General features: G+C 46.2%; 3 protein-coding genes across 4 annotated transcripts; 1 reads left to right on the top strand and 2 right to left on the bottom strand.

The window, feature by feature from the left end:
- Nucleotides 1-228: 228 nt before the first annotated feature.
- NCBP2 (nuclear cap binding protein subunit 2) lies at nt 229-8,670 on the bottom strand. 2 transcript variants are annotated; one of them, XM_046659396.1, is made up of 5 exons: nt 8,520-8,650; nt 5,764-6,041; nt 4,813-4,994; nt 2,407-2,545; nt 229-1,850 (listed from the first exon to the last, which is right to left on the bottom strand). In XM_046659396.1, exons 2-5 carry the CDS (start codon nt 5,869-5,871, stop codon nt 1,779-1,781), a joined length of 501 nt encoding a protein of 166 aa, XP_046515352.1. In that variant the 5' UTR covers nt 5,872-6,041; nt 8,520-8,650; the 3' UTR covers nt 229-1,778. The 2 variants fall into 2 exon arrangements, with proteins under 2 accessions (XP_046515352.1, XP_046515353.1); XM_046659397.1 differs by lacking the exon at nt 5,764-6,041 and having other exon boundaries at nt 8,520-8,670.
- Nucleotides 8,671-8,691: 21 nt separating this feature from the next.
- On the top strand, nt 8,692-9,548 carry NCBP2AS2 (NCBP2 antisense 2 (head to head)). Its single transcript, XM_046659398.1, has one exon. It carries the CDS (start codon nt 8,827-8,829, stop codon nt 9,124-9,126), a length of 300 nt encoding a protein of 99 aa, XP_046515354.1. The 5' UTR covers nt 8,692-8,826; the 3' UTR covers nt 9,127-9,548.
- Nucleotides 9,549-11,928: 2,380 nt separating this feature from the next.
- On the bottom strand, nt 11,929-17,343 carry PIGZ (phosphatidylinositol glycan anchor biosynthesis class Z). The gene is made up of 2 exons (XM_046658968.1): nt 17,064-17,343; nt 11,929-14,742 (listed from the first exon to the last, which is right to left on the bottom strand). Exons 1-2 carry the CDS (start codon nt 17,185-17,187, stop codon nt 13,175-13,177), a joined length of 1,692 nt encoding a protein of 563 aa, XP_046514924.1. The 5' UTR covers nt 17,188-17,343; the 3' UTR covers nt 11,929-13,174.
- Nucleotides 17,344-26,116: the final 8,773 nt, after the last annotated feature.

Consider the following 26,116-nt stretch of genomic DNA (forward strand, 5'->3'; position numbering starts at 1 on the left):
GTGGCTATTGAGCATGTGAATGTGGCTAGTGCGACTGAGGAACTGAATGTTTTTTTAATTAGCTACATGTGGCTAGTGGCTACCATAATAGGTAACTGTCAAGTCAAAATGGACATGCAAATTCTGTACATTAGTCACAGATTCTCCCCAAAACACATTCATATATATTCCAGAGTAAGAGAGTTCCAATGTCCCTCGTCATAGGTGAGGAAATGGGCATAGACAATGATAAGTTGGTCCAACTTTATTGAAATCTATTACAGAAGACAATTCAAATAGGAGCCACTGTCTGGTTTTAAGGCCTGTAGAAATCAGTTATGTTTTACTATAAAAGAATATAAAATACATTAATTCGAACCACAATGTAAAAGGAAATTTTAGAAATGAATAGCGTGTCCTCATTAAATTAAATATTTGCAAAACAGCTCTTTTAAAAATTCAAATAAGCAGTTTGAATTTAAAGAGAAAACCTACACTTACTGTAACATGAAAGATGTTCACATTGAGATACTTAAACCCCAACTTTCACAAACTACTGGAACCTGGGGGATACTCTGTTGCTACATGAAAAAATCTGACTTATGTCAAGGAAAATTAGACTAGCGGTTTTAAATGAGCAGTAGTTCACATAGAATATTAGAGAGAAATCACCTCTTGCCTTACAAATGCAAAATAAATTCTCTAGACTCCCTTCTCTGTAGAGACCATCAGCTCACTATCAAGGCTCTGAAACTCAGTAAGCATATCAGGGAAAAAACAAGACAGACTTCAGTATGAGAATTGGCCGAAACACATTTCCTGAGGGAGGCATTTCGGATTGTTTTTGTTAAGCATTCTCTCAATCTTCAAGCTCTTTTTTTAAACCCACTCCATTCCCAAGATCACTCTGAAAATGAAAAGAATAAATCTGATGGCCCTCACAGCAACCTTCATCTTGTCAAAGCGGTTAACTCACGTCCCCTGATAGTTTATCCCATTTCCTACTGACAGTGTGTACTGCACCCCCGCCACCCCCCCCCCCCCCCCCCGGCCTTACAAGCATTTCAGGTTCTCCATAATACCAACTCTTGCTTTTTTTTAGCTTTAGGTAAAACACATCTTTTGAAAAATGTGTTGAGTAAATACCCTTCAAGCCCTGTCCCTAATGTCCTGATATATAAAGCATGGAAGCAGGTGGTTTCCCCTGGGTCTAAGGCTTACTTTTGCACCATTTGGGAACTTCCCTTGACTCCTAAGTTTGCCTTTAGAGATTAGAATTCAACACAGAAAGCAAATTCAGTTGTCAAACATCTGTTCCTAATTTAGAGCAAAGCTATACAACAGAGCAAAACTCCATTTATTAAACTTTATCTCATGCAAACTTAGAATTTAAAAAATAATTCCAGGACCCAGTGTAGACCATGAACCTTCTTAGATGCAAACATGGTAAACAAATTTTTTAATTTTTCCAGTCTTCCTGAAAGAAGTGTGGTGTTTGGGACAGATAGATCAACATAACAGATCAAATGTGTTGCCAAGGAACACGATTTTTGACCTGGTAACAGAAAATCATTCTGGTAACCTGACACATGGCCAGCATTCTAAGACTACAGAATTAAAGGCATTCTTTTGGATTCTGTCCTTTAATAATTTTCAGAGGAAAACCATGAAGAGGCTTCCAGCTCACTAGAGACATTGATCAAAGCTTGGTAAAATGGGCAGGTTTGCAGACCTTGGGTAATGTATGTCAAATGCAGCAGGCCAAAGGAGGGAGTTTTTCGTGATGGGGCGCTCACCACTCACTGGTTTTGGGCCAGTTTTCCATAGCCTCCTCTCCCAGCATCATAGTCCTGCCGATACTCATCTCGTACCTTAGTTGAAAAGAACACAAGTTACAGCATAGAGAAGATTGGTGTAACAAATATGTCAGACAAACAACTAAGCCTTTTCCAGTGTCATAATGTGAACATTCAAGCAGGACATAACTTTTTTTGAGCAACTGATATAAAGCTCAACTGCCTTGCAAAATTAAGACTACCCAATGTTTTTTTGCCAAACATCAGTCATAATCATTCATCAGCGTTCAAAAATAGCACATTGCAAACAGCAAGTACTTAACTATGCTATTTTAAAGTAAAAACTTAAAACTCATTTCAGTGCATTTTACTTTTGTTCTAGACACTCTGGCAAGTGGAAAATATCTGGCAGATATCCAATAATGGCTGCTTATAGAAATGTATGGAATATACTATCTCATGGTTTAAAAAATAATTTACCAATTCCAGTGGGCGGTTTTCAGATTCATTTCAAACCAAGGTCATAGACACAAAGTTAATTTTCAAAAGAGCAAATACAAATTGACAAGACACTTGTTATTAGGACTAGAATCCTAGGCAAAGGCGGAGCCCAGAGAACCTTCCTGCATACCTGGCCCCCAGATCGCCCACGGCCGTACTGCCTGCCCTCCTTAAAGCCTGCGTCCCAGTCTGTGCGAATGATCCGGTCATCCAGACGAGTTCCGTTTATGTACCGCATAGCATTTTCTGCATCTGCTCTTGAATAGTATCTTAAGTATAAGTATTAAGGAACGCTGTATAGCATTTCACCAAACATTTCTGGAAATACAGGAAGCAACATCTAAATGAAGCTGAGTTAAGAAAAAGTACAAATACTAATCCAACCAAATGGAGTTAAAAGGCAATAATCTGGCTTGCACAGGCCTGTTTGAGGTTGGTCCAGAAGCACTCAGAGAGTCAAACAGGACACTTATCCATGGCTACATTGATCATGATTTCCTGGATAATCCTATTAATAATCACTTGGTCCCATTGTCTCCACATTTTGGTGTGCAAAATGTATGTTCAGTGCAGGCTTAGACCACAAACTGCACAATTCTTAACCAAGGAAACAAGAGCATCCAAATTTGGAGCTGTATATTCTAGAACAACCTTAATAAAAAGAGGTCACAGGGCATATGGAATCGTCACTGTATTTCATTAGAAGGAAAGACTCACAGTATCACTCAGGTTAGTAGTTCCCAAACCTATTTAATTGGATCTATTAAATCTATCTTTGGGAGAGTATTAAAAAAAAAACTCTACAAGCAATTTTGATTATTAGCTGGGTTTAGAAAATGCTGATCTAGACTTTTTTCCTTGTCTTTAATTACACAGGTAGGGAAACCCTGCTGAAATTCTAGTGTCCAGTACCCAGCACACAGTGGGCGTTCAGAAATTTTTTGTTGAATGAATGAAATGAATGCTAAAAGGGCAGAGAAAAAAAACACTGGCAATGGCAGCCTCTCTTTCGAGTATTTGCCATTATGATTGTTGATCTTTGACCTACAAAGCAAATGCAAAAACTCTCCCGTTCTCAGAGACCGATTATCATCGACGAGGTGGATTTTCTTTGCCTTTCGTGTTTCCATTTGTTCTCCCTGCCCATGAACTATTTTATGCTGTTACCACCAAAGGCAAAAGCAAAACCCGGGCACTCCGGCCCCTAGCGTCTGAAGGGAGAAGGGAAGAAGCTTGTAGAGCCCAGAATCAGATTCCAAACTCAAAAGTGGGGAATAGGTTCAAGCTGATAGAGTACATTTCTCTTTTCCTTCTCAAGACCCCCCTTAAAATGAGAGAAAAGAAACATACACCTACAGAACAGAAGAGGCCATCAGCAGATAAGAGATTCAACAAAAGCTGATGGAAGAGTGCTTAAGGGATGAAACAAAGTCACAGTGTGAAATATTCTTGAAGGGGCTTAAAGGGGACAGCAAACCCAGAAGGCTCTTAATTCACAGCTGAATAAGAAGTGAGGCTGCAAATAAAATTTAATTAAAGGTCTCTATGTGGGAAGACCTGCTAGCAGGAAGGCGTTTAATCCCAAGCAAATAAAAATAAAATGACAGGGTTCTGAACGAACTGTCTGGAGGAACGAGGGCAGTGTCTTTGATGTGAGCAGGCCAAAATAAAACCCCTTTTCATTCTGGCATTTGGGAAACCCACATATCCCAAAGAAGGGCTTGAGAGAGAAGCTCTGCCTGCGTCCACAAAGTCAGCCTTCTTTTCCCTAATATGGTGGGTAACCCAGGGATCACTAGAAGGAAAATTTACAGCATAAATACAACCAAAAGAAACAGCTAATTCAGGGCACAGAAAAAAAATTCAAGACATGTTAGATCAGCTCTGGGAAATTTCTCAGAATAATAAAATGACCAAAAAAGAAAATATTAACTAAGAAAAAAAACACTACAGGATACCAGAAGCTCCAATATTTAGAGTTTCCAGGGAGAGGAGAAATGTTCATAAGTAAATACCTATAAAATCAAGCTCTAGATATCTACATAATGAAAAACTATGCAGCCATTTTAAACATGCAGACCTACATGTGCTAACATGGAACAATCTCTAAGGCAAAAAAAGAAGAGTGCATGCAGTAGACTGCCACACATCCAAAGGAATACCTCTGGAAAGACACCCAAGAGACTGATAATTGATTGATTCTGGGTTTAGAATGGTACTGGGATTTTATTTCCACTACACCCTTTGGACTTTTTAAAACACCATGAGCATATATTCTCGAAAGATTGTTTTTCATAAAGAATCAACTATAAACAAAGCATGGATTTCGGAACAGAATGTAAATGTTACCAGCTTTCATAACGTAAGAGTGTAGACACACTGGACAGAAGGCAGAAGGTAGATGAAGGAAAGAGAGGTAGAGATAAGTGCAGGGCTGCTAATTAGTAAATATCCTCACTCATTTTTTAGACAGGTGACTAGCCACTCTCGGCCCCACCCTCATCCAAGAGGGTCATAAAACACCCAGGAAGGATACTCCACAAAGCAGAATCCACATGCTGTTTTTTTCATTTTATCCAGGCCCATAATGATTTTCTTTATGTCACCACTTTTGCTGAAGAGTTCATAGATTTGTTCCTCAGTTGTGTAAAAGGAAAGATTTCCAACATATAATGTACAGCTTTTCTTCAGTAATTTTTCCTGTTCTTCATTGTCACCCTAGAATTTCAAACAGAAAAAGTTAAGCAACACAATCTAAGAAGAGCCTTGCTTAAATAGTATTCTTAAGTATGAGAAAAAACTTTCATTAATTCTGATTTGGGAATCAGCTTCTGTCATCATCTCAATCCACCACAAATCCTTTGCCAAAAGAAAAACAGTCCATGAAGCACTATGCAAGGCCCAGACTGCTTTTAGTAGAGGGTCACGGCTTGAAAGTACGTTGCACGTAGCCACCCTCCTCCAGCACCATGCCGCCACACGAGTGGCATGACTTTTCCCTGAACACTCCATATCCTCAGCACTGGATCCTTCTCTAACGGCCCAACTTTAATTTCTGGACCTTGAACCAATATATCAGAAGGGACCCTTTTATCCTTTGTAGTGAAAAAGAAATGGATTTTCAGAGATAGGGTACCTCTTACAAGACTTCCATAGAGAATATTCAAAGCAACAACTGCCTAGCTGGTTTACAGCCTCATCTATTTTTCTCTGAGTTTAGAAGAAAATATAGTGGTCATTAAAAATGAGATCTCACTTTGTTGATGGGCTTCCTAATTTGGAAGACAGGATGAAGCCAGAGACAGGAATACAACTGGGCTTCAGCCAAAACACCTGACAATCCCTGGGGACAAGATGGCTCATCATGGGGTAGACATGGTATTTAGATGCCTTTACAGAAACCTGTGTGGCCGTCCCTGGACTTTCTCTTCTAGCCTCCACACTGGGGAGGAGTAATGCTAATTAAAGAGAAGACCTACCAACTGACCTGCTTGCAGGCCCTTCTGACCCAGGTTAGGGCTCTAAGATCAACCATAAGGTGGTATTCCAGCTTGGAAAGTAGCTGAGTAGATCCATACTCAGGCCCCCAGAGCATTTGCCAACAGGCCTCCCTTCTTCATTTACTATTCCATATAGAATGCTGGTTCAGTTTCCTTCCCTCAGAGAATAAGACTTTCCATTACTCGTCTCTGAATGCTTTGCAGCACAGTGCTCTGAGTAATAGGTCTCATGGGGTCACATTCAGCTGTAGAATAGAGAAACCATCTAAACTCAAATCAAAAGGAAAATGATGAAATAAACTATGGTACATCAATACATATAAAGCTATGCAGCCCCAAGAAAATGTGCATCCACGTGCAGTGATATGGAGGATCTCCAGACAGAGCAAAGTGAAAAAAAAGGTACAGAACGTGAAGGTTATGCTCCAAGTTATTTTTTTTTTAAAGACTGGCACCTGAGCTAACAACTGTTGCCAATCTTTTTTTTTTTTCTGCTTTTTATCCCCAAATCCCCCCAGTATATAGTTGTATATATATTTTTAGTTGTGGGTCCTAGTTGTGGCATGTGGGACACCGCCTCAACATGGCCTGACGACTGGTGCCATCTCCATGCCCAGGATCCAAACCAGCGAAACCCCGGGCCGCTGAAGCGGAGCGCGCGAACTTAACCACTCGGCCACGGGGCCGGCCCCATATTTTTTGAAAGTATAAATACACATAGATATCATACACAAGAAACAGATAAGTATGTCTGCCTCTAGGGAGAATCAAGGAACTGCAGGTCAGGAATTTCCATGTATGATGTCTCATTTCATTCTCAGAACTGAATGAGGCAGGTCCTAATGTATTACCCCGTTTTACACCTGAGGAAACAGTTAAGTAACCTGTTCCAGGTCACACAGCTACTCAGTAGTCGTAGCTGGTATCCAAACCGTCTTATCCCATACGTATCCCATACGACCCTGAAAAGTTCATAGGACAAGAGTCATTCTACATTAAAACAGGTTTTCAAAACTTTGGAATGAGACATTAGATAAAATAGATTCACTTTATATTACTGCTGTTACTGAGCTGTTAAAATTATGGTGAGGAGGCATTTTCTTGTCTTTCTACTTTTCTCACTCATGTAAGCAATGTCCAAACAAACAGCCTATGGCTTAAGACAACTGTGGTATAAGTACCTGATATTAATGTGGATTCCATTCAGGGAACACCAGAAATTCTGCATGACAATATCTTCCTACTACCTAAATAAAGCTATAGGCTTCAGACTGCAGAGATGAATAGCAAAAGTTGAATCCTTTCACTGTTTTAATCTTGCAGGATGCTTGAAATTCAAGATGGTTATGATGTGGAACTTTCTAAAGTGATGAGAACCGTAAAAGTGATAGAAGTGAAAATCATGCCTGGCATCTAGTAAGCATTTAAAAACCACTGATAGGGGCTGGCCCCGTGGCCGAGTGGTTAAGTTCACGCACTCCGCTGCAGGTGGCCCAGTGTTTCGTTGGTTGGAATCCTGGGTGCGGACATGGCACTGCTCATCAAGCCACGCTGAGGCAGCGTCCCACGTGCCACAACTAGAAGGACCCACAACAAAGAATATACAACTAGGTACCGGGGGGCTTTGGGGAGAAAAAGGAAAAAAATAAAATCAAAAAATAAATAAATAAGCTGCTGATAGAGTGAATGAATTTAAGATCTTCCCCAATTTCCCCTCAAACAAAATTTCCTTTTCCTTACCCTACCAACACGTTTTACATTCTCAAAGCCTACCCTCTTTTATATGCCCCCCTCCTTTCCCAGTCAGGAGGGTTCTCCCTTTTCCCAAGCCTCACAGCCCCTCCCTTCCCACTCATCATTTCTGCTCTGGATTATGGTTACTCGCCTCCATTTACAATCCCTACTAGAGGATTATGAACTCTGCGGAAACTGTCTTTTCTCTCCCTCTAAAGTTTGGCAGAAGGCTTCAGCAACAACACTCAAATGTTTACTGAAAAGCCAGTGGTTAATGTGTCGTCCACCCAACTCCCGCCTTTGCTGATACTGAAGAGCCACCCTGAATATCTGCAGCCTTCCCTTTTCCCACATGATCTGCTATAACAGAGGCCAAACTATAATTTCCCTCTTCTGAAACCCAGCAGCTCTCTGATCCTGACATCCAGACACTTAACGTGCCTAGCTTGGCTGGTGTCCACTCCAACGGCTTCCTAAGGGTGGAGACAGGGCTCTACTTGGTGTCTCCTACCCACTCCGTAGAACTCTGTAGGGCCGTTCTACCAGACCAAGGAAAGGCCTCGAAGCGCCAAAGGGCAGTTTGGCTGATCTAATTTAAATTTTAAGTAATTAAAAAGTCCCGGTATCTGGGACAGGAAGACACCTCCACATACTCCAAGTGTCAAAATGACACCTGTACCCCTCATCACAAAGTCACCTTTCCGAGGCACGGCCCATGAAAACATGAGCCACCACTACTACCGCCGCTCGAGCCCCCAGGCATTGGCCCGGGAACAGGGAGCGAAGTCAAGAGAATGGGAAAGCGAGCCGCAAATTCCCTGTCTATGAGAGACGGGGATTCGGTGATATCCAAATGCCCTTTCAGCATCCATTCGCCAGCAGGCACCGGGGCCTCACTTCGCGTTTCGAGAAACCAGAGAATGGCAGACGACACAACGAGACACGAGCAGATTCCCATCTCAGCGTTCCGACCCAGGGCCTTCCCTTCTCGCGGCCCGGCCTCCCTCACCCGGAAGTGCTGGTCCCGGTACTGGCTCAGCTCCACGTAGGAGTCGCTGCGCAGCGCCTTCAGGAGGCCGCCGGACATAGCGCAGAGAGGTGGTTTGGGGCGCCGCCACTCCGGGAACAACGAGGCCGCCGGGGCGCTGGCGGAACCGGAAACGCGCGGAGGCGGCTGCTGACAGTGGGAATCGCGCGCACCAATCCCCGCGTGGCAGTGTCGTCACCGGGCGGCGCGGGCGCGGACGTGGTCCGTTGTCGGGCCTCGCCGATCAGAAGCAAGAGCGGCGTGCTACGGGTTCCGGGTCGCTCCGAGGATGGTTCTTCGGCGGCTGCTGGCCGCCCTGCTGCACAGCCCGCAGCTGGTGGAGCGTCTGTCCGAGTCGCGGCCCATCCGGCGCGCGGCGCAGCTCACGGCCTTCGCACTGCTGCAGGCCCAGCTGCGCGGCCAGGACGCGGCCCGGCGCCTACGACGCCTAGCGGCTGGGCCCGCGGGCTCCCTGGGCCGCCGCGCTGCCCGCTTCAAAGACACCTTCACTCAGGAGCTACGCCGCGGCCTCCGGGAACGCCCGGGGCCACCGCCGGGTAGCCAGAGGGGCCCGGGCGCAAACCCCTAAACCCGGGCCGCGCCGGGCCTCGGCCGCCTGCTTTCCCTTCTGGGCTCGACACAGGCCTCGGCGCTAGGAGTCACCCCGGGCACTGCGCACGGCTCCGAGTTCTGACTCAGACCGTCGGCCTGCAGAGGTCCCGTTCGGAGAGCCCTGGGGAGCCCTGTGATCGACAGGGCGCCGTGTGCGAAGAAAGCCCCCGAAGCCCGACGGAAAGGAAGATGGGCTGGGCCCGGATGCACCGCGTACAGAGAGCCATGGACCAAAGCTCAGCGCGAAAGAGAGTCTGCCCTCTGCAAACAGGACTGCAACTCACGATGGCTGACGCTGCCTCTGTACCGATGTAGCAGGCCATTACTTCCAGGGGAGATCGTGGATGGAAGACAACCCTGCAGCTGCCAAAATCCTCTGATTAAATGTGTGATGAGTAATGGGTATGAGCGTGGTATTTCTCCGGCAAGATGGATTAAGGTTCCTGGGGACCGTAGGCCCGTGTAACGCTACCTAACACGTATCGAGTGCTTAATCAGTGCTGGCACTTGCTCATGCACTCTATGTGGTTATCTCATTTACTCTTTACAACCACTTTCTTGTGAGGAAGTGTAGGCCGTTTCTTAAGTTGCCCATGACTTTACAGAGTCACCACTAGGCATTAGGACTCCTGCCTATATGGAACAAAGTACCTAGATTCCTGTTCCCCATTGTAGAGGGTCTGGGTTACAATCTAAAGACTATGGTCTTTAGCTAATGGGCCCATGATTAGGAAATCCATTGTACGCAGAAGTGCCCTGTCATTTGAGGCTTTTGACTGAATTTGTGATAGCCTCTAATTAGACTGCACAGTTAATCATGCAACCTCGAAACCACAGGAGAAGCTTTTAGGCTGGTGACCAAGCAGAATTTATACTCTGGATTTTCTGCTAGTCACAGAGAGGGAGCTAGATAGAGCCGTAGACCTACCCTGGGGATGGAGAGCTAAAGTAGCTTGTCCTCCACTTTCCTAATGGTCAGACTTCTGGTTTGACATCCCACCCTCCAGGCTTCCCATCACAGGTGCTGCTATGTTAATATTCTCTGAAGCCAGGAGTCCCAGTCTCCTAATGGCCAATGTTCTGATTTGGCCTGCGTCCTATCTTCCTGTCTTCCCATCAGAGGACAAATCCTCCATCTCCCAGAGCAGAGGCAATTCACTGGCTTCCCCTTTGAGCCTGGCAGTGAGGAGCCTGAGGAGTCTGTTCATTCTACTGCCTTGTCTGCCTCATTGGTCTCAATCCCACTCATGACTCTGGATATCAGAGCAGCAGAATGTTAGCAGTCCCAGCCCAACCCCCTACCCTCAGCATAAACAAGCACACTCACTGTTGGGTCTTTTTCCAGACCAGAGACAGAAAGGGAAGCAGTAGAGGAAGCAATGAAGCTTCTCAATAAATTGACCGTTTTGTAAGAAAGGAAGGAAAGCTAGAGAAGGGGGCAGTTGCTTATTTCTTGTGGAAGAAGTGTTTAAGAACTAAGTTCTCTCCATTTTGTAGGAATCTGGGAGCAGAGAGAGAGAACTGGGTCCTTTCTGCTTCAGCTAGAGCTGGTTTGGATGCTTGCCCCTTCGCTGGAGAAGTTTCCAGTCTTTGTAGTCAGTGGCTTGCCATCCCACCAGCTACCCTATGAGTCAAGAAACAGACTAAATTCTTCCCACCACCCCCAGCGGCAACAGTCTCCCAGCATGCCTTTCAAACTCTTCTAAGCTCCGCCAGAAAGTGAAGCATGGAAGCAACTCACCCCTTTATCCTGCGGGGCAATTCCGACTTACACCTTGATGCCACACAGATCTAGACACCAACACTTTATGGACAAATTTATTAAAGTTCAGATCATCACAATCCACGTGGACTGCTATACCCACGGTTCCTCCAGGGAATTCTGAGGTCATGGACTCAACTGAGGGAGGGAAGAGACAGAAATCCCAAGAGGCCCAGAGGAGTTTGGGACCCTAGAGTCTGGGATGTCTCCAAGGCGGCACTTGGTTTTTATCTGTTGGGCAGAAAAGCCGTCTTTGGCTGCAAAGTAAACAGATAACATGCTTATCATGTGCCAGAGATGATGCTAAGCAGTAAGAGTAGGAAGACCAATCAGGTTCGTAGCAGAAACATAGACCACAGGAACAATGAATTGTCATGAGTGGGTATATAGAGTTTACAGGAGGGAAATGTCCAGAAGTGTGCTAGAGGCAGCTTATACTGGCTCACGAGAGCAGATCCTTGGCATCTCCCAGCTCGGAGTTCAGTAACATCATTTTAGTAGTTTGAAATCAGCTACGGTGGGAGTACTTACACCATAGAAATTGGCAAATGCTACAAATTGGGACTTTTTTGCCCCAGAGAATGGGTTGCTAAACATTTACCAACTTACTACTGACTTTCCTCTTCCCCTGGGTCGGAGTCATGAGGAAGACGTGGCACTAAGACCCTAGCAGCAGCCACCAAGCAGCATGCCTGTGAAGGGTGTAGCTTTGAGATGACCCAAGGCATTAGCCCGCAGAAGGAAGAACTAGAAAAATACTCAGTTTGGTCATTTGTACAGGTTTGGTCTCCTGCTCTGCACTGACCTCCAGCTCACTGATCTCTGTGGCCTGGGTGCCTCCTGTTTTTTTTTTTTGAGGAAGATTTGCCCTGAGCTAACCTCTGCCGCCAATCCTCCTCTTTTTCGCTGAGGAAGACTGGCTCTGAGCTAACATCCATGCCCATCTTCCTCTATTTTATGTGGGACGCCTGCCACAGCATGGCTTGACAAGTGGTGCCATGTCCGCACCCAGCATCTGAACTGATGAACACTGGCTGCCAAAGCAGAACGTGCGAACTTAACCGCTGCGCCACCGGGCTGGCCCCCTGGGTGCCTCTTGTTCTCATGAAATGGTAGGGGTGTGAAGAGGGAGAGTGAGAACAAGTTGAGTGCCACAGCTCCTCACGTTCCCAGTGGGCTGGGTAGGGGTACGCTATGTTGTGGGAGCAACATGCCCAGGGGTGTAGTGGCTTCCACCAGAGTAGCAGGGGTTAGTTTGGCATGGGGTTTGCTCTCTGTCCTGTGAAGAGAAGCTCCAGACAGGTGCTTTGAACTTGGAGAGTGACCAGACCACAGTTAAGAAACAAGGCCTGTGGGAGCGCCAGGTTGTCCTCAAGTGCCGCTGGATACTAACTGAGCATCATGTGTTCTCCATTCCCTCTGGGGCAGGCTGAGGAGGGAGAACATCTGAGCTCCGAAATCTTGGAGAATGATCCGTAAAGGGTGAGATGCAGAAATGTCCCACCACCTCTCCAGGGACAGGAGTAGAAGAGAGTGGGGAGAAAAGTTCCAGAATTACTTGTTTTGGTAATTACTGAACACTGAGACAGCAGGCACCAACATGCCATTAAATACCACACCACACCTGCTTCTCTGCTCAGAGAGCTCGGGGAGAGGCATGCCTGTCTAGCCAGGGACCATGTGCTGCAGACACCACAGAGATCCTCTGATCCATCGTACAGATTAGGAAACTGAGGCTGGGTGGGGGGAAGGGGATTTCTTAAGAATACACAGCCAGTAAGTGGCAGACCAGGGACTGGAACTTGGGTCCCCTGAATCTGAGCTACCTACTCTCTCCACATCACCACCCTGCCTCTCCCAGGGATCTAGGAAGCCAAAGGGTTGTCAAGACAGCCAGAGGTAAGGCCTCCTGGAAGTTTTGGGAGAAGTCATTCGGGAATGTCACTAGCAGATCGTTGTCTCTTCACAACCAGGTGCTGTTGTATATTTAAAACATCACAGTGGCTAGAAGGAATATGGCAGAAACAGACATTAGGCGCCATTGGTTACACCAGGTTCTTTGGGGACCTTGGCATCAGGACCATGACCGGTCAGATCTTTGGTCTTTGCGGGAGAGAGGGTGCCAGCTTACCCCAAGGTAGAGCAGCCAGAGGCTGTGCACAGGAGAGGCAGTGATGGGGTTCTGGAAGGGACAGGAAAGGAAGAGAATGAGGGTTCTGTCCCAGCCCAGCTTCCCACATAGAAGGTGGAGTGGCACCTTCACCTATGGCTGAATCTTGGGCAGTGGCTCTTCTGTTATATTGTCAGGCCTCTCCCCCAGCTCCAAGACGTGAAGGCTGAGGTGGTCCCTCCAAGCCCCACTCAGCAGGGAGGACAGGGCTGGGGGGTCCTCCAGGGTCAAGTGGGGAAACAGGAGCGTCTCACTCTTGACGGGGAAGCTGCACTTCTCCACGGCAGGCCTGGTGGTGCCAGGGGTCACCACAAAAAGGCGGCAGAGCCACGGCCCACCGGCCACCTGGCAGGCTGCTTGTCTGGTGAAGTTGTTCAGCGCTTGGCACAGGACCTGGTCCTTTGTCCCACCCATGTCCACCACCTCCACGGGCGACCCCAGGCCTGGGAGGCGTAGGAGGTGCCGGGGGGGCATGTAGGTGTGGGTGAAGAGCAGCGTGTAGTGGGTAGGTGCGCTCGGGAGCACCGGTGCATGAACCACCCGCTCCAGGTGCTCCAGGCCAGGCACTAGGCCCCCCTGGTGCAGGCAGCCGAAGAAGAGGGCACCCAGGGCATTGAAGAGGACCAGGGTGCCCTTGCAGGGCACGGGTTGGGTCTGTGAACTACAAAGCAGGACTAGGGGGACAAGAAGGGGGATCAGGAAGCGAGCTTCCTGGTGGCTAAAGGCCGACAGCAGGGCCATGGGCATGAAGTAGATGAGCAGGAGGTGAGCCCTGGGCCTGGAAGGCAGGCTCCGGGCAGCCAGCGCCCTCAGGAAGCCCCTTTGGGCAAAGGTCCGGAGGCAGGCTTGCAGCTGTTGCCACGCAGCCTGCAGGGCCTGGGCATGCAGCACGCCGAAGAGCAGGAAGCCATTGACCGCCAGGTGAGTGAGCCGCATGTGTGTTCCATGCCTCGCCAGGTTTTGAGGATCCAGGTTGTAGCCCAAGAAGTTAGCAGGTGTAAGGACAAGGGTACTGGGTCTAGATGGACTGGAGAAATACCAGCTGTCCACAGCCACAAACACCGCTGCTGTGAGGGTCGCCCCTGGGAGCAACACGAGGGCTTCCTGGGTCAGCGACTTGAAGCCAGGGTTCGAGGCTCCACAAATGCCCCAGAGGAAGAGGGGGACCAGAGCAAAGGCCAGAAAGGTGGGCCGATTGAAGAAGCCAGCAGCCACGGTGCCTCCGAGGAGCCAGTGGCGCCACCACAGGCCTGGAGCAGGCTTCTTGGAAGTAGGGCTCCAAGCTACACGGGGTGATACCAGCACCAGCAGCCAGGCAAAGAGCAGTCCTTCGATGGCATTGGAGAAGGTCCTTGTGTAGAAGACCAGGGTGACATAGGAACCAGACAGCAGGACCAGGGCGTTCCAGCGCTCCGCCCCCCACAGTGGGGACAGGTGGTACACAGCCACGTCCAGGGCAAAGGAGAGGGCAGTGAGGAGGAGTCGGGGCCCCACCAGCAGCACGTAGCCACTCACTGGGCCAGGCCACGGCCCCCACTCTTCCCAGAGCTTGAGCAGCCAGAAGGCAGAGCCAGAGGTCAGCAGTGGGAAGACCACTGTGCGGCAGGAGCTGCTGGGGTGGAACTCCCAGGGCCGTGAGGCCTCTATGCCCAGGATGTCCTCTGCAGAGAGAGAAGCAGACGGGAGCCAGTTCCACGCTCAGAGAATATGGTAGACCAAATTCTAGGATCGCCCCCAAGAGTTTTCAGCCCCGCAGAATCCCTGCGACTGTGAAGACCAAGGATTTTTCTCGCGGGATTAGGTTATGTTGCAGGGGACAGCTGACTATAAGACAGGGAGATAACTCGGGTGGGCCTGACATAATCACGCGAGCCCTTGAAAAGCAGAGTTTTCTCCAGCTGGTGGCAGAAGAGGACGTCAGAAAGTCAAACCATGAGGCTTTGATGCACCATCGCTGGCTTAAAGATGGAGGGGGCCATTGGCAAGGAATGTGGGTGGCCTCTGGGAGCTGAGAGCAGCCCCTGGCTGACAGCCAGCAAGGAAACGGGGACTTTAGTTCCATAGTTGCAATAAACTAAATGTGTCCAACAACAAGAATGAGCTGGGCAGCAGATTTTTCCCCAGGGCTTCCAGACAAGAACTCAGCCCTGCCGATATCTTGATTTCAGCCCTGTGATACCCTGAGCAGAGGACCTGTGCCGGACTTCTGACTGAAAGAACTGTGGACCAACAGTTTTAAGCTGCCAGGTTTGTGACGATCGTCCTGCAGCAACAGAAATGATAGGGGAGCTCAGCCCGTCCGAGGCCCCACCTGTCAAGGGAGCAGGAAGAACCAGGCCTGGGAAGTGAGGTGACAATATGCCCTGGACAGGGTGTAAGGGGAGGAGCAGGTGGAGGCTCCATTCCTCTCCTTGGAGTTGGTTTTTTTTTTTTTTTTGAGGAAGATTAGCCCTGAGCTAACATCTGCTGCCAATCCTCCTCTTTTTGCTGAGGAAGACTGGCCCTGAGCTAACATCTGTGCCCATCTTCCTCCACTTTGTATGTGGGATGCCTACCACAGCATGGCTTGACAAGTGGTGCCATGTCTGCACCCGGGATCCGAACCAGTGACCCCCGGGCTGCTGAAGCAGAACATGCACACTTAACCACTGCACCACCGGGCCGGCCCCTCCTTGGAGTCCTTAAGTCTCCAAAGTCAGTCAAAAACCCATCTCTGTGATTATGAGTGTCCCCAGGATAGGCAGTGTGAGAAGAGGGGAAGGGACTAAGCAGTTGTGGTTAGAGTCAAAAGTAACTTTAGTTTGTGATACTTAAATTTTTTATAAGGAGAAAGTATTCAAGCAGTACTTATGTAATTAAAGAAATACTTGCTGCCTGGGGCTGGTATGTGACCCTGTGCCCCAGTGTCTCAGAGCTCAGAGGGGTGGCGGCGAGGGAAACGAGCTCTTAATTTCTGCACCTCAGCTCCAAGCCCCACAACATCTCATGCTTGACAACCTCGCTGGTTGTTTAGGGCTCTTTGCTTCCCCTTCTTATTCCTCCAGCCTTTTGGATGTTTTCTCTATGTCAGAAGGTGAAAGGGAAACAGAAAATCTAAGATCAGATCAATCTGGCTGCTTTTTACTGGCTCAGGTTTAAAAAGAAGTGTGGGAAAGAAGACTGGACCTTTCAACTTAAAAAAAAATTCCCCTGTTGAGCTCTGTGCAGAGATAGCTGGATGTCTCCTCAATATTCACTCCCTCCTGCTTCTTTAGTCTCTTTAGCTGGGCATTTGGTCAGGTATCAAGACTCTATTTTTCCTTTGAAGCTAGGTGTGGTCATGTGATACATCTGACCAGTGGGATGGAAATGGGCAAAAAGTATGTGACTTTCAAAATATGCGCTTAAAGAGAGCAGGCATGCCCATTTCTTCTCCGGTGGCTGAAAAGATTTGGTTTTAGACTTGATGGGTGGGGCTGAAGCAGCCATCTTGAACCATGAGGAGGAAGCAGTGTGCCCCAAGCATCTGAAAAGCCTCAAGGTCTTTGGCAACCATCCTGATAATGTGTCTTACGCCACCTAGCAGATAAGTTCTAACAAGTGAGCATTCTAGATCTGGATTCCCTCAGCCCTTACATGAACCTACAGAAGAAAAGTTTCATTATTTCAACCACAGACCGTGTGAGCTTCCTTAACCACTGGGGAAGCCCAACTCTAAAATTCTTCCCTTGAGAAGCTCAGAACAGTTTTCATTCCGAATGACCTGTAACTGTTGGTCCAAGCAGGAGAACATCAGAGAGCATTTCATTACTATCATCTAGAAGGTCAATGTCACCCCTCAGGAAGGAGATGAAGTCCTCACTCCCAAGTTCTCATTCCAGAGAGGCTCGTGGACTTACTGCTCATCTGCACGGACATTTTTCTCCCTCCTCACTAAATATCCCATCAGCTCCTCAACCAGACTTTGCTGCAACTTATCTTAACCATACTTGGGGAGCTTTACCTGCCATGACCTCGGGTGACTGGAAGAACTCGTCCGGGTGCACGTAGCCTGTCTGCGGAAGGAGACACCACACCAGGCGCAGCAGGCTGAGGCTGCCCCACAGCACCCTGGCTGCCATCTTCATATCAGATCGGGGCCAAGACACTGGGCCAAGAGCCTAGAATGACTTCCCAGCTGCTACAGATGCAATTCTGGTTCCACAGGTCTGCATCTGCTGAGGATAACATTTGTTAGTTATTATAATGTAAAGTATAATATGTCCAATTCTGAACAAACTCAAAATGGGTGTACATACAATGAAAATGTTAATAATAATAGAAGCTATTTACTAAGTGCCAGAAACTTTACATGCATATCTCATTTAATCCTTCCCACACACTCTGGGAGAGTGGGTCTTATTATCTCCATTTTACAGATGGGGAAACTGAGGCCTCTGTTGAGTAACCTGGTTATTTGCTAACCATATTTGCTAAGTGTCTAAATATGACATTTGCTAAATATGGTATTTGCTAATATGACATTTTGCTAGGTACCTAAATATGACATTTGCAAATAGGATTAGGGTGCCTCCAAGTCTGGGTCTCACAGCTGCAGCCTGTTCACCAGCTCCGATCCACAGGCAAGCCTGGCGGCCTGTCTCCTGCACTGCCGAAAACTTGGGAAGCTCAATGAATTTCATCCATTTCCCTGCCAAAATGAACGACATTCCACTCCGTTGTCTCCAGTCACTCCCTCCAACTTTCACACACCCCGGAACCTCCCTTTTGGAAGTTGATGGAAACTTACTGCTATGGTCCCAATGTTTCTGTGTCCTCCCCTCCCCCAAATTCGTATGTTGAAATCCTAATGCCTAATGGGACAGTATCAGGAGGTGGGGCCTTTGGGGGCTGCTTGGGTAATGAGGGTGAAACCCTCATGAATGAGAGCAGCGTTCTTTTATTAGACCCCACAGAGCTCCCTCAGCCCTTCCACCGTGTGGGGGACACAGTGAGAAGTATGAATGAGGAAGAGGGCCCTCACCATGCTGGCACCTTGATCTTGGACTTCCCAGCCTCCAGAAATGTGAGAAATAAATTCTGTTGTTTATTTTTTATTTTTTTGAGGAAGATTAGCCCTAAGCTAACATCTGCTGCCAATCCTCCTCTTTTTGCTGAGGAAGATTGGCCCTGAGCTAACATCTATGCCCATCTTTCTCTATTTTATATGTGGGACGCCTGCCACAGCGTGGCTTGATAAGCAGTGCGTAGGTCCACACCCGGGATCCAGGCCAGCGAACCTGGGCTGCCAAAGTGGACCATGCAAACTTAACCGCTGTGCCACTGGGCTGGCCCCAATTCTGTTGTTTATAAGCCACTGTGGGGACCTGGAAATGGCCACCCCAAGGTATGTCTCTTTGGCATGATGATTATTTGAGGCTAGTTACTTTGCAGACAGGAAAGCAACTGAAAAGTAGAATTTACTTACCCTTTGTTAGGAGACATTTACATTTGTAAGGTAAATCTCTATCTGTAAAAGGTGCCTCTCTCTTTGTACCAGGAAGAAGAAAGGAGATGAACTTCTCTCTAGAAACTCTTTTTTTTTTTTTTTGAGGAAGATTAGCCCTCAGCTAACTACTGCCAGTCCTCCTTTCTTTGCTAAGGAAGCCTGGCCCTAAGCTAACATCCGTGCCCATCTTCCTCTACTTTATATGTGGGATGCCTACCACAGCATGGCGTGCCAAATGGTGCCATGTCCATACCTGGGATCCGAACCAGCGAACCCCGGGCCTCCGAGAAGCAGAACGTGTGAATTTAACCGCTGTTAACCACTGCACCACCGGGCCAGCCCCTCTAGAAACTCTTAATCAATGCCGAAGGCAAGGACTTAAATCTGCATTTTATTGTGTTTGTCTGGTAACCTCCTGTAACTGACTTCCCTCCCCCTCCCAACCTTGGCATTTCTTTAAGGATTAAGCATCTTTCCTTAGGCTAGGAACTGATTGCTGAGCTCACCTGTGACCGCCCAGCTCCAGACGATAGACTTGCCTCCTGCTACGCCCACCGAGATAGCAGACCACTACCTGCTGTGTCCATCAAGCACTGTGCCGACAGGTCAATCTTGTGACTATTGTGAGGGGGGCCATTTCAATCACATGTGAAACACCCTGTTTGGGGGTATATAACCACTCTGTGCACCCCTCTTCTTCGGTGCCCTTTCTTCCTTCGGGAAGAGAGCCCCTGGGCCATGGTTCCTCATAAAGCTTTGTTTAATTTTCTCTTGCTATTCTGTCTCATGTGAATTTGATTCCTTCTCCGGCCAGACGAACCCACTTTGGATAGAGGAAATGTCGTCCTCCCCTACACCACCCAGTCTGTGGCGTTTTGCGATAGCAGCCCTAATGGAATAAGACACTTATGTAACGCCTCTTGATGGGGATTCTCACTCCCTCAACTCGGAGATCAGTGGAAATCTGAGCCCTTCCATGACGGACCGATATACCAGCACCTGTGTATCATCTCTGCTGAACCGAAAAGCAAGTCTGACAACGTTTGTCATTCCTCCAGAAATACATATGGTAACTGTTTCCCGACTTTGATATTTTAAAGCCTGACTTAAACAGCTATTGTTCCCAGGTATGATAGCGCATCATAACAGAGGAGACCAGATGAAGTGAAGCAACAGAACAGGAATCCGGCAGATGTTGACAAGGAGCCTCTTGATGCTCACTACAACCTCGTACGTAGAGCTTGAAAGATAAGTTTTGCTGAGTCTGCTCAAACTTGCCAACTGAATCGTACGGACTCTTCTTCCGGAGCCAGTGAATATCCTGACTTTTAGAGTTTTCAGATAGAAGATGAGGCCAAACTTCTTAGTGCTGAGATGCAAAGGTGGAATCAGAATATTCTTCTTCATCAACAGCCCAAATGATGCAAATGATACTGCAGGGTTGGGGGAGGGCGGTGGAGACAGAAGTGGAGGGGAAGCACAGTATCCACCATAGAGACGCGGACTTTGGGGTCCTGCAGGCCTGGTTCAAATGACTCTGCCATTAGTAGCTGTGTTACCTTGGGCCAGTTGCTTATATCCCTAAACCTCAGGCTCCTCATCAGGGAAGTCAGACGCTAACATCAACCTCAAGGACTTGAGGGAGATTTAAAGAGCTGACGCATGGGGGGCACTTAGTGTACAGAGCCTGCATTTGTAAGTGATCAGTGTGAGGTTGCTATTATGACTCTGAGGCACAAATAATAAAATCCAGGCTGCTCCAGACACTCTAGGAGATCCTCGAAATCAGCACTTATCCTGGCTACAAAAATAAACAGGATTTGGTTTAGTCCCAAATGCTAGATACATTTATGCATGTGTTTGAAACTTTTCTCTAAGTACAGAACTTTTATTCCATGATTAGAATAAAATGCCAAATCCATTACACTTGAGGAGTAAATGACAAGCAGTAAGATATACTGGAGTATATGAAGAAGTCATTTGGTTTAAAACTAAACCAACCTTGACCTTGTTTTTCCAGAAGGGTCTGATGTGGCCTATTGAGCATGCACTGTGTATCTGCTTTAAACATTTACAATGTCCCAAAGCCAAGAATGATGCCCTTAAAGATAGTGATGCTGGGGCTGGCCCGGTGGCGCAGTGGTTAACTGCGCATGTTCCACTTCTCGGTGGCCTGGGGTTTGCCGGTTCGGATCCCGGGTGTGGACGTGGCACTGCTTGGCACACCATGCTGTGGTAGGCATCCCACATATAAAGTAGAGGAAGATGGGCATGGATGTTAGCTCAGGGCCAGTCTTCCTCAGCGAAAAGAGGAGGATTGGCAGCAGTTAGCTCAGGGCTAATCTTCCTCAAAAACAAAACAAAACAAAACAAAACAAAACAAACAAACAAAAAGATAGTGATGTTGCCTCCCCCATATCAGCATTTCTTTAAGGATAAGCATTTCTTCCCAGAAACTAAGGATTAATTACCAACCATTGTGTTCACTTTGTGAGTGAAGCCATTCCTGAGGGTTACTGTAAATATTCAATAAGATTACCTTTCGACATTCTGTTATGAAAAGAAGTTAATCTTGTCAATTTGCTGTTTTAACCCAGGGGGTAACTCAAGGGTCACAGGGATTTATGAGCTTGTTTTACAGAAGAAAGAGAACACCTTCAAGGGTCACCAGATAACCAGCCCCCAGCTGCTGTTGACCCTACAAGTCAGATCGCCCAGGGGCTTATCGGGAGGGAAAGAAACACGGATTACCCCTTTGTTTCTCTGAAAATCCTCCTGCCACATCCATTAGGTCTGTAAAACCCCCTGCCTTCTTCTCTTGTTAAGGCAGATTTGAGAGAACCCATGCTCTGCCTTCTCGTTTTGGCAAATTTGAATAAACTTTTCTCCATCTTAAAGCACCAGTGTCTCAGTGTTTGGCTTCATGTGCATCAGGCACACGAACTTGAGATTAAGAGGTTCAAACTTAAGAGTAAGAGGTTTGGTATCAAGAACTGCATCCCTCACCCCTAACAACAATTTTCTGCTGTGTGGTTTGGAGTTTTATCACATCCCCAAACCCAGGTATAGACCCTGAGTGGTTTAAGCCAAATAACATTTCCCATCCCACTAGCCACACTCATTGGTTCAGGGTTGGGCACATGACAAGCTGGTCCAATTAGAGGAACTAGGAAGAGTACTGGTCAAGGTGGGTCACAGCCTTCCTCTTCTCTGCCAGGCTTGGTGGGGTGAGGATGCAAGGGTGTGTGGGACATCATTCCTTTGCTAGTATTAACAGTTTTTTCCACTCTGTAGGTATTCCTATGTGTTTTGGTGAAAAGCGTGTCCTCTGCACCCTCCTGGGGTGTGTGAGCAGTCTTACACAATAACTCCACCCTAACATCCAACAGGTCTTAGACACTAACTCCACTCTAGCGTTCCAATCTCATATCCCCTGGGTTTCTCTCTGTATAAATTGGGAAAAATCATGTAGTCCTTTTAGTGTATAGCACACCTCCTTGTGGGTCACACTTTGTACCTCACCTTTAGGGACTTGCTGGGACCTGAGTTTAGTTGTAGGTCTAGAAGCATGGGGCGGGGAGGGGGTGTGTGGGTGTGGGTCCTGAGGAGAATCAGCATTGTCTTGAAGACAATCATCTCAGGGGAGGTTATTACAGTTTCCTCCGGAAATGCAGGGTTAATCTCTTCAGATGGGAGTGGAAGCTCTGCTTCTACTGGTAAAAAAAGACTCATCAGAATGTATAGACACAATGTCCCCAGCTCTGTCAGGATCTTCCCACATCTCCCCATTCCAACTTTCAGGATCCCCTTCCTTCCCAATCAATGCCCTCACTTTAACAGTAGATGCCCTCTGAGGCTGCAAATTCAGTTTGCATTGTATTTTAGCCACTCACAGGAAGAGATTCCGGGTTTGGTTTTCAGCAATTTCAGCCCTGCAGGCAACAGGAGATAGGGGTCTCTTTTAGGGCAAACATAGAAGCTTTTGCATCATTTTATGAGGCTCTCGAGCTGGGAATTTGAAGCCCCGAGCTCATCCTTTTCTTTTCCCACTTTATCCAGCACAAGTAGGAGCCACAAGCCAATCTCATACTCATTTTGACTAAAATGTCCAAAGGTATCATGTACATGGTCACCCACAACTTTGCCTGGGGTATTGAAAGACGATATTTTTCATATTTCTAATGCCACATCCATCCATGGACTATCAGTGCCCTCTTTACCACTTGAAACAGAGTTATTAGTGCCTTTAAGTTGAACCACACTAGAGAACCAATTCCAGAAAACCCAGAACCTATTCAGAAAACTCATCCTTAAGATTCTGTTCCTCTAGAACCACTTCCTGTACCAAAATCTATTAGTCAGGGTTCAACCAGAGAAAGAGAACTAGTAGGAGATATATATTGAGGAAGTTTACTGTAAGGAATGGCTTATGCGTTTGCGGGGGCTGCCTAGGTAAGCCTGAAATCTGCAGGGCAGACTGTCAGGAAGGGCAGGCTGCAACTCTTGGGGAGAGCTTATGCCACTGGCCAGAGTTTCTTCTTTTTCAGGAAAGCTTTGGTTCAGCTCTGAAGGCCTCTCAACCAATTGTTTCAGGTCCACAGAGATTATCTAGAATCATCTCCCTTACTTAAGGTCAACTGATCATGGACTTTCATTGCATCTACAAAATACCTTCACAGCAACACTTAGATTAGTGTTTGATTGAATAACTGGGGACTATCGCCTAGCCAAATTGACACAGAAAACTGACCATCACATCCTAAATAATTCAGTGTTTGTAAGTGTGTTTGGATTTTAGAGCAACGGGATAATTCTCTATGTAACTCACCAATAACTAGCTTCTCTACTCAACGTTCTGTTAATGATATGCGCCATGTCGTTCTCTGTAGCTGTAGCTCCTTTTCGTTGCTCTCTGGTCTTGCCTCGGATGAATGTCCTTAAACTTATTTATCCTTCTTGCTGTTGCTTATCTGCTAGGTTATCTCCAGATGTTTACAAATTTTTTCTATTCCAACAATGCTGCTATAAATATTCTTATACAAGAGTTCTCTGATGTATGTACCTAAAAATGGAATTCCTGAGTCATAGGGTATGTCTACTTTTAATTTCATTAAACAATGCCAAATTGCTTTCCAAAGGTCCCTGCCAGACAGACGATATCACAGTGACCATTGTTTCATATAGTGTCCAAACTGATTAATGCTTGTATTGTCATCTTGATTTGGTGAATCTTGTGGGTATTAAATACATGCGTTTCGCTGTTTGCTAATGACATTGCACACCTTTTCAAATGCTTTGTGGAACGTTTTTGTTTCTTCTTCTGTAGAATTCCTTTTGACATTTTTATTGTGTGTCCATCTTTTTCTTACTATGTGTAGGAATCCTGTATATATTCTTTATAATTTATTGCATGACGAATATTCTTCTCGAATTTGTGGCTTGTATTCTTAACTCATTTTTATTCCTAATATTGGTTACCTGTGCCTTCTTTTTGTTTCTTGATAATTTTCACCAGAATTTTGTCAATTTTATGAATCTTTTTAAGAAATCAAGTTCTGGCTTTGCTTGTCTCCTTTTTTATTTTATTGAGAAGTTTCATGTGTCCAACATTATAATTCAACTTCCGTATACACTCTAGCATGCTCACTACCAAAATCTAGTTCCCATCCATCACGACGCAATTGCTCATCTCCTTTTAATTAATTTCTTTTTCTTATTTTAATTTTTTCCTTCCTTTTACTTTTTTGGGGGGTTATTTTGCTGTTTTATTTTAAACCTTCTGATATAGACTCTTAGCTCATTAATTTTGAGCCTTTAATTTTTGAGCTCATTAATTTTGAGCCTGTTTTCTATGAGAATTATTTAAGATTACACATTTTTCTCTAAATGCTGTATTAACTGCATTTCACAAGTTTTGCTTTGTAATATTTTCATCACCTTTTGGTTCTAAATATTTTCTAATTCCATTGTAATTTCTTTTTTGCCTAATGCTTTATGGTCGAAGCATTTCATTTTTTGATTAAGGCTTTATTTCTCATAGCAGTTTTAGATTCACTGCAAAATTAAGAGGAAGGTTCAGAGATTTCCCATATACTCCCTTCCCCCACATATGCACAGCTTCCCCCTAGTATCAACATCCCCTACCAAAGCGACACATTTGTTACAACTGAGGAACATACATTGACACATCATTATCACCCAAATTCCATAGTTTACATGACAGTTCACTCTTGGTGAGGTACATTCTATAGGTCCGGACAAATGTATAAGGACATGCATCCACCATTACAGTATCGTATAGAGTATTCTCGTTGCCCTAAAAATCCTCTGGCTCCACCTATTCAGCCCTCCCCCACCTCTCCAGCATTTAATTTTTTGAAAGATTTTATTTTTTCCTTTTTCTCCCCAAAGTACATAGCTATATATTCTTCGTTGTGGGTCCTTCTAGTTGTGGCATGTGGGACACTGCCTCAGCGTGGTTTGATGAGCAGTGCCATGTCCACGCCCAGGATTTGAACCAACGAAACACTGGGCTGCCTGCAGCAGAGCTGGCGAACTTAGCCACTCGGCCACGGGGCCAGCTTAATTTTTAATGGTCCATTTTTGTAGACATTCCATAAATGCTTGAAAACACTGTATATTCTATAGTTATTGGATGTAGTGTTCCATAAATGTTCATTAGATCAAGCTTGTTAATTGTGTTGCTCAAATCTTTTATATCTTTAATGATTTTCCACTGCTTATTCTACAAATCACAGAAATGTGTGTTGAAATAGCTCATGAGACAATAAACTGTCTAATTTTCCTTGCTTTTTTTAAAATTAGCCTTGAGCTAACATCCACTGCCGATCCTCCTCTTTTTGTTGAGGAAGACTGGCCCTGAGCTAACATCTGTGCCCATCTTCCTCTACTTTATATGTGGGAAGCCTGCCACAGCATGGCTTGCCAAGCAGTGCCTAGGTCCACATCTGGGATCCGAACTGGCGAACCCCCAGCCATGAAGACCAATGTGCAAACTTAACCGCTGTGTCACTGGGTGGCCCCTGAAATATTTAAACTTAGTGCAATTGTTGATATATTTATTTCTTCCATCTTATTTTGTGTTCTCTTTTTTTCGTGCCTTTTCTGTCTTCTGTTTCTCCTCTCTTGCCTTCTTTTGGATTGACTTTTTTCTCGTTCCTTTTTCTCTAACGGTTTAGAAGTTATGTACTCGATTTCCATTACGTTATAAATTCAGTATGTTATTTAACATTTTATTTATTTATTTATTTTTAGGATTTTATTTTTTTCCTTTTTCTCCCCAAAGACCCCCAGTACATAGTTGTATATTCTTCATTGTGGGTCCTTCTAGATGTGGTATGTGGGACGCTGCCCCAGCGTGGTTTGACGAGCAGTGCCATGTCCGTGCCCAGGATTCGAATCAACGAAACACCGGGCCACCAGCAGCGGAGTGCGCGAACTTAACCACTCGGCCATGGGGCCAGCCCTATTTAATATTTTAATATTTAATATGCTATTTTCTGTGGTTTCACTATGATGACTCTGGGTGTGCATTTCTTTTTATCATA

Source organism: Equus quagga, chromosome 4 (genome assembly GCF_021613505.1).
Source record: "Equus quagga isolate Etosha38 chromosome 4, UCLA_HA_Equagga_1.0, whole genome shotgun sequence".
Classification (NCBI taxonomy): Eukaryota; Metazoa; Chordata; class Mammalia; order Perissodactyla; family Equidae; genus Equus; species Equus quagga.

Excerpts from the sequence above, each read along its gene's own strand:
- NCBP2 (XM_046659396.1), bottom strand. The coding sequence starts at position 5,871 with ATGCTCTGGGGGCCTGAGTATGGATCTACTCAGCTACTTTCCAAGCTG. Across the intron at positions 2,546-4,812 it reads TGTGGATTCTGCTTTGTGGA|ATACTATTCAAGAGCAGATG; the intron begins GTATCCTTCCTG and ends CTTATACTTAAG. Across the intron at positions 1,851-2,406 it reads GTGGGCGATCTGGGGGCCAG|GTACGAGATGAGTATCGGCA; the intron begins GTATGCAGGAAG and ends TTTTCAACTAAG.
- NCBP2AS2 (XM_046659398.1), top strand. The coding sequence starts at position 8,827 with ATGGTTCTTCGGCGGCTGCTGGCCGCCCTGCTGCACAGCCCGCAGCTG.
- PIGZ (XM_046658968.1), bottom strand. The coding sequence starts at position 17,187 with ATGAAGATGGCAGCCAGGGTGCTGTGGGGCAGCCTCAGCCTGCTGCGC. Across the intron at positions 14,743-17,063 it reads GTCACCCGAGGTCATGGCAG|AGGACATCCTGGGCATAGAG; the intron begins GTAAAGCTCCCC and ends CTCTCTCTGCAG.